The following is a 6,763-nucleotide window of genomic DNA, read 5'->3' as shown; positions in this document are numbered from 1 at the left end:
CCAGCCAGCAACTCTCTTTTCCTTGTTTTAGGGAAAAAAGGTCAAGTGGAACACAAGGGCTTCCAGACATGGTCCATACCTCACTAGCCTCACTTTCCAACACACAACCCCAAATCAGCTAAGGATAAAATGTACGCAATGACCCAGTAAAAAACGAAGCCTTCTACATTTGGGGGCCTGAGAGTCCCCTGTACCTGCAAAGCGAAGAAACTTCTGCGTGTCAGGGGGCAGGCTTGAGGAGATGTGCATAGATGAGGGCTCCCGGGAGAAGAATGGGTCAAGGGAGGAAGGAGTGGCTGGGGTTAAGGGGGCCGGGGAGAGTGGAGGAGGCTCGTCCTTGATGTGTGCCAGCTGGCTCTCACGGGTGTCTCGGACAGGAGGCTTGCTCTCCCTCTCTGTGGCATGGACCAGAAAGAAGGCCTCAACGGCAGGCTGTAGCACTGGGGGTAGGAATGATAGGGAGGTGACATTTTACAAACTTCAACACACAAAGCTCTTCTCCTTCATGATCAAATTACCAAAGTACAGTACAGAAGACATAATGGAAACTTGCAGGAAAAATATAACGGTAGCATAGAAAAATGAAGCCAAAGCGGAGGTCAGAGCTTCTTTGAAGCCAATGAAAAATGGGATAGGCAACCAGTTGTATAAAGATTCCCCTGGTCTAAAAAGTAAAAGACACTAGCTATAAAAAAAAAAGAAGGCAAATCTTCCTTCTGACATGAGTCAAAGAAAAAAAAAAACACACACACACACTCTCCTTTGCATCCGCATTATAGACACACTGAGAGAGAGAAGTGACCTGGAAGGAATAAAATTAAGCTGGCACAAAGGGCCCCAGAGTAGATCAGTGGGTTGGGACCTGGGCCCTCAGGCCACAACTCACCTAGCACCGCATGCTGGTCATGGGATTCCTCCAGTTCCTTTAGACACTCCCCCAGCATGTCCCACAGCTCGTCCAAGCTCAGCTGCTCACTGAGCAGGGGTAACTCAGGTGGCCTCTCCTCCTTCTCCTTCTCCCCCTGTGGGGTCCCGTCTGAGCCTACAGGACACATGGAGAGAGTAAGAAAGCCTTTGAGGTTTCCCCTTCATTTAGATTTCTCCCAGGCCAAATGCAGAGGCCATTAGACAGATCAGGTAGATTGGTCCACTGAGTAACACTGAGTGACATCTGAAGGCAAGCTGTAGTCCTACACTGAATAACATTTACATTTAAATTAATTAAGATTAATACAATCTTCAGTTGTACTAGCCACATTTCAAGTGCAAGCTGCTGAGCACTTGAAATGTGGCTAGTACAACTGAAATAGTGGCTACTACAGGAAAGTTCTACCAGACAGTGCTAGTCTATTCACTGCCTCATTAACTCCCAGAGCACTTGTGGATTATCAAATGATTAGTTTGAAAATGGACTCACATTACTCCACAGGAATGTGTTAAAAGGGTGCCAAAAAGTATTCTTTGTGAAATTAACTTTGAGAAATGCTGCTAATAATAGCATCCATTGTGTGCCAGGTACTGCTTTAAGCACTACATACATGTGTTAACTCATTCAATCCTAACTACGAACATCCCTATTTTAAAGAGGAAACTGAAGCAAAGAGAGGTTTGCCTCAGATCCCAGAGCTGGTAAACAGGGGAGCCAAGATTCAAACACATGCCGTCTCCACGCACATATCATAGTTTCTTTGCTACAGGAATCACAGTGTGTGCTATGAATCTGCAATGAGGGAAAGGTGGTGATGATTAGTGACCTTGGCTGGTAAACGTCTATTAGCATTTATAGAAACCAATGTTTGCTTGAACAAATTGGAAAACACTGAGCTTATATAGGTCAAGAGCAAGGGCTCCAGCATACATTCCGTGAAGACTGACTCTCTCTTTTGCTGGGCCGGAAACGGGAAGCAGTACTGACCAATGGACTGAGTATCTTGAGCACTGGGAGATGGCTGGTCCACATCCATGGGTGACTCCTCCCTCCGGACAGATGACTCTGACTGGCTTGACTCCGACTGGATAAAAGGGAGACAAAGTCACATAAAGGGTGCAACTCTGCTTTCCTCAGGGACAGGCTAGAGGCTGGCTCTACCACGTCTTGCACATCTCAGGCTTGGAAAGCAGCTTCCGACATTTGGTCAGGAAACTCTGTAGCTCTCTAGGACAAAAAAATGGCTTTCCCACCTCCTTCGCTGTCCTCCACCTTGAGCTAGCAAGTTTTTCCAAAGAGCTCCCTGGATTCTGGAATTGCTTCCACTCTACTCCAAACCTAGGTCCAGTCATACACCAGCCTCTTGGACAGATTTCGAATTTTTTTCTGGGGACGGTTTACATGTGTACACAAATATAAAGTTCACATGGAGAGAAGGTAGGTTTGCTCTTTGTTTCTGTTTGCTCACAAAAGGGGAAATAGGGGAATCAGTACAACCTTTGGTGTGTGGGATTATTTCAAAAGCCAACATCTGTCCTATCAGGTGTGGGAAAGAGACTGGGCAGAAAAAATACTCCAGAATTAATAGCTATTTTCCCTTTCTACTCTGCTGAAGTCACAGCCCTCAAATTCTAGGCTATTACTGGCATGCTCAATGAAATGATACTGTATAATAGTAATTATACACAAAGAAAAACCAGGCCTCAGGATACCTTTTATCCTGGATCTTGGAAAGGTGACTTGCATGTTGCAAGGACAGGAAAACAATGAGAGTGCGCCACAGCATACATAACATGATGCCAGGCCTTTCCTGCAGCCACTCTGTGCTGGGATCCCAATGAGCTGGCTACCTAGGAACCTGAAGGTTTCCTCCTAAAAGTGTCTGAATGCCTAGGTGCCAAGGGAGTATGAAGAATAGAAGAGGCTGCGTGGAATGTGTACCAAATTTGGGGGACTTTTAAGGAAAAGGCAGGATTCCTGAAATGTCTCTGATGTACCTTCATTGTTCCTTGAGATTGAAAAATCTTCATCCCACATCCCCTCAGAACCCAGACACTTAGCATTATGCAGTTTGCAAAAGCGCCACTGTTGACGGGATAGCTGGGAGTGGGGTATGATGGCCAAGCTTTAAAATCAAATAAAACCAAACCAACAAACTGGTGAACAAACAGTAAAAACAAAAACACCACCGACAGAAAGTAACCCTGTTGTCCAGAGCATTCATATAGCAAACTTAATGCAAAAGCATACAAGGTAAGGGCACTGAAACCCCACTGATGATGTGGTGGGAGGAGGGGGAGAGACAAATGAATGAGGGGCCACAGGCATCATGCTAACCGTTGCTGCTTGTTGCTGTCTCCGCGCCCTTTGACCCTCACGTACCATTTGTATAATGGCATCAGCCTCAGCCTCCAGCTGCCGAACAGCTGCCTGGATGCTGCTAGCTGAGCCTAAACCGGAGGAACCTGGGAGAAAGAAAGAAGAGGGCAAGATATAAAATGTAAAAAGAAGGAGTGTCCAATATTCTCTCTTCCCATCTCCTGGGCCGCCACAGGCCATCTTGCTGAGGTCTTTGAGGTTTAGCTCAGGCAGCTTCAAAGTGCTCATCATCACGCACTAAGAGCTACCATTACAGACAAGGGTAGGGGACATGGTGCTAAGCAGATGAATGGTGACAGGTGAGAGGGTTCTGTGGGATAGGAAGAAGAGAGGTAGGATTTGGCAGGCCACGGCTGAGGCAACATGGCTGCCACGTTTTAGTCAGGAGTGATCAAGGAAGCAGAAAGGAGGCATACTCAGTGAGTTAAATCTTGTTCAGCGAAAGATCCGCCCTCAATTTCCTTGCCAGATTTCCACTCCCCATAATTCCTACTTGCACTAATGGATTTCTTATGCAGGCAGCTTGAGTGACATACAGAATGCAGCCATCAACATTTTAAGAAAGGATCATCACTTCCTTTTAGAAAGGTCAAACAGGAAGGAGACATGACATTAAGTCTTGCCCTTCAGGGACTCTGGGTTCTCCACCACCAACCCTGCCCCTCAACTGGACACTCCAGTTTCATACCTAGCCTGCCTGTCTGCTTGGCTTTCTTGTTAGCTCGGCGTGTGTCGTCCCGGAGCTGGATGATGACCTGTAGTACCCTCAAGAAGAACTTCTGGGTAGATGTCTTGGATGTCAACATGGACATAGAAGGCAGCTGGAGTTCCCGGCCACCCAGAGGTCGCTTCTGAGATGCCACAATTACCACATTCTCAGCCATGTCAAACCTGGATAGTGTAGAGGTGGCTTGCGTATATTGACAGCATCAAAGCATAGATACTTGGAGCAAGCAGGGCCTTCTGGTGTCAACCAGAGGAGTAAGAAATCTCACAAGGAAATCTCACACGTAGGAAAAAAATAGGGTCGAATGTGTACAGGACAGATAAGAAAATCTGCCCAGAGAGGGGAAAAAACCCACCACCAGAAAACCAGCAAGAGCAACCTTTCAGAATGTCCCAGATTCCAGTTCCATAGCCAAACGGACAGCTATCACCCACCTGCTCTGCATTTTGCCTTTCAGCTTGGTGGTCTGTGGCTGCTCTTCAGGAAGGCCATCAGGAGACAGGGTCTCACACTGGGCTCGCCGCTGCTGTTCCAGGTTGTATTCCCGTAGCTCAGCCAGGAGGGTACCTGGGCAGGTAGAGGAGCCAGCAAGTGTTCAGAGATTCTCCAATGAAGCAGCTGAAAGCCAAACCTTTCCAAGAAACCTGCCCAGGTCATCTTCTTTGCTACAGAGAACATGGAATAACTAGGAATTTTGCTTTGGTCATTTTGCTATGTGTGCTCATGGATCGATCAACTACCCAGGGACTATCAATTTACCTGACCTCAAGAATCTATTGAATCTACACAAAATGCAGCTCAATGAGAGGAGAAAGTTATCTGTTTTGGAGCCTGTATGCCTCTTGAATTTCGGAGGTTTTTGTGGTGACCTTAGGCAAACTGCTGACCCACCTTAATAATGGAACGGATACTGCCTAACATTACAAAGTTGCTTTGACAATTAGAAGATTACTGTGTAGTAAAGTGCCTAGGACATTGCCTGGCCCACATGGTAGCAGTCAACAAAGGTTAGAGACATCTTCTGGAAGAATCTTACAATTGTCATGCAGCAAAGTATGCCCTGGGTCACACAATCCCATCAATCTCCTATCACCGTAGCTCCAGGGACCCTTGTATGAAGGCGATAACTAAGCAAGTAGCTGAGATCTAGGAAGACCCATGATTGGGATGGGGGTGGGCAAGAGCAAAGACTCTATGCGGAAAGAAAATCTGGCTCTACTCCTTGATTCAATTGCAGTATCACTGGGTTTTTGTTTTCTTGGTAAAACAGGAAGACTGTAACTAGATGATCTGCAAGTGTTCTTAGAATTTTTGTACCCTTGAAACTGCATAAAGGCAGAGAGTATTATCTGACTCTCAATTCCTAGGCCTGAATATAGTGCAGGCTCCTCTCTGAGATGGCAAAGCTGCCACAGCAGGCTCATTATAGGACTCTTACAAGTGCCCAGAATGGAAAAACAAGAGGACACTGCCAGTCCTATGTGTGCTCATTTGCCTTCACTAAGCACCAATTACCTGCCGTGTGCCAGGCATTGGTGATGTAGAGGAGCCCATCCTTGCTCTTTTAGAACAACTGAGCAGAGAAAATCAGATGACAACCCAGTATTATCAGTGCTGTGACGGAAGAGAGCATGGGGGCTATGACTATAGAAGCATACAGGAGTTTGATTTAGCTTAGGGGTTCAGGGAAGGCTTCCAAAAAGAGGTGACACCTAAGTGAAAGGTTTCAGAAACACATGTTGCATTATTCCTATTATTACCTATCTGTTTACAAAGGGTATAACCCAGATGGCGGGCTCCATTCAATAGCAGCTTGAGAACAGTGTCTCGGGTCCCAGGGTCCCCCCGAGAAAGCTGGAGTAACACATTAGCTGCATCCTCTAGGCCTTCTTCAGAACAAGAATGGGATGTCAACACCTGAGAAAAAGGAGGAGGAATAAGCCCCAACTTGAGAACCAGAACATTATCCACCCCCTTTCTCCCCCAACACTGGGAGGTCAGAAGAGCTTGAACTCACCTCCACAGAGAGCTGTAGCTGGTTTTCAGTGAGGCCCGAGGATACCATCTTAAAGTCTGTACTGCTGCTGCCCCCATCACCCACCTTTGCTGGAGATTTGCTAGCCTTAGTAGTAGAAGCTTTGAGGAAACAGATGGAACATTGTAAGCCTCTGAAAACCACACGCCAAAGACTTAATTGGCAGAACCAAGGAATCACTAAACTGTCCAGGGCTTCAAAATGGCCAAGTAGTGAAAACAGAGATTCAACCACAGAAGTCAAATCCAAATGACTTGAGGTGCCAAGGACTCTTATGAGTGTACCTTCTAAAGTGACAAAGAATTCTGGACGTTTCTCTCAACTAATGCTTTACTATCAGAGTCCCTTCTAAAGATCCCCTCTCCAAAACCTACTTCTTTAATAATTCTTACTAGTCTGCTGTAGGGCTCATTCTCTTCACTTCCTGGGATGGCCTGGTTACTCTATTCTACCCCGATTCACATTGTATCCTGCCTACTCTTGAACTCCTTTCCTCTGAGAACTGGTTCCCTCAACCAGGCTGGAAAGGCTGGGAGTTCTTTGATGACAGGGACCGTCTATTTCTCCTTTTGGTGCTTAGCCTAGAAGCCACATTCAGTGAATGCTTGGTTTTCACAGGAGTGTGTGTGTGTGAGGGGTGGGGGACCAGGAGAGAGGAGAGAGAAAGGGAGGGGGCGAAAGATGGAGAGAGAAA

At 46.5% G+C, this 6,763-nt stretch overlaps 1 protein-coding gene across 1 annotated transcript in view; it reads right to left on the bottom strand.

Annotated features, from left to right (window-relative positions):
* Positions 1–6,763, bottom strand: part of HUWE1 (HECT, UBA and WWE domain containing 1, E3 ubiquitin protein ligase) — a 155,140-nt gene that overhangs the window by 5,506 nt on the left and 142,871 nt on the right. Inside the window, exons 70-77 of the mRNA XM_015597907.2 lie at positions 6,052–6,170; positions 5,795–5,951; positions 4,469–4,601; positions 3,996–4,198; positions 3,266–3,393; positions 1,916–2,012; positions 887–1,042; positions 195–440 (exon numbers count right to left, since the gene is read on the bottom strand). Coding sequence (XP_015453393.1) covers positions 195–440; positions 887–1,042; positions 1,916–2,012; positions 3,266–3,393; positions 3,996–4,198; positions 4,469–4,601; positions 5,795–5,951; positions 6,052–6,170 — 1,239 coding nt within the window. The remainder of the gene's footprint in view (positions 1–194; positions 441–886; positions 1,043–1,915; positions 2,013–3,265; positions 3,394–3,995; positions 4,199–4,468; positions 4,602–5,794; positions 5,952–6,051; positions 6,171–6,763) is intronic.

The sequence above is a fragment of the Pteropus alecto genome, unplaced genomic scaffold, assembly GCF_000325575.1.
Source record: "Pteropus alecto unplaced genomic scaffold, ASM32557v1 scaffold159, whole genome shotgun sequence".
Classification (NCBI taxonomy): Eukaryota; Metazoa; Chordata; class Mammalia; order Chiroptera; family Pteropodidae; genus Pteropus; species Pteropus alecto.
The sequence above is the reverse complement of the archived record's forward strand: the minus strand, read 5'-3'. Positions and strand labels throughout refer to the sequence as shown.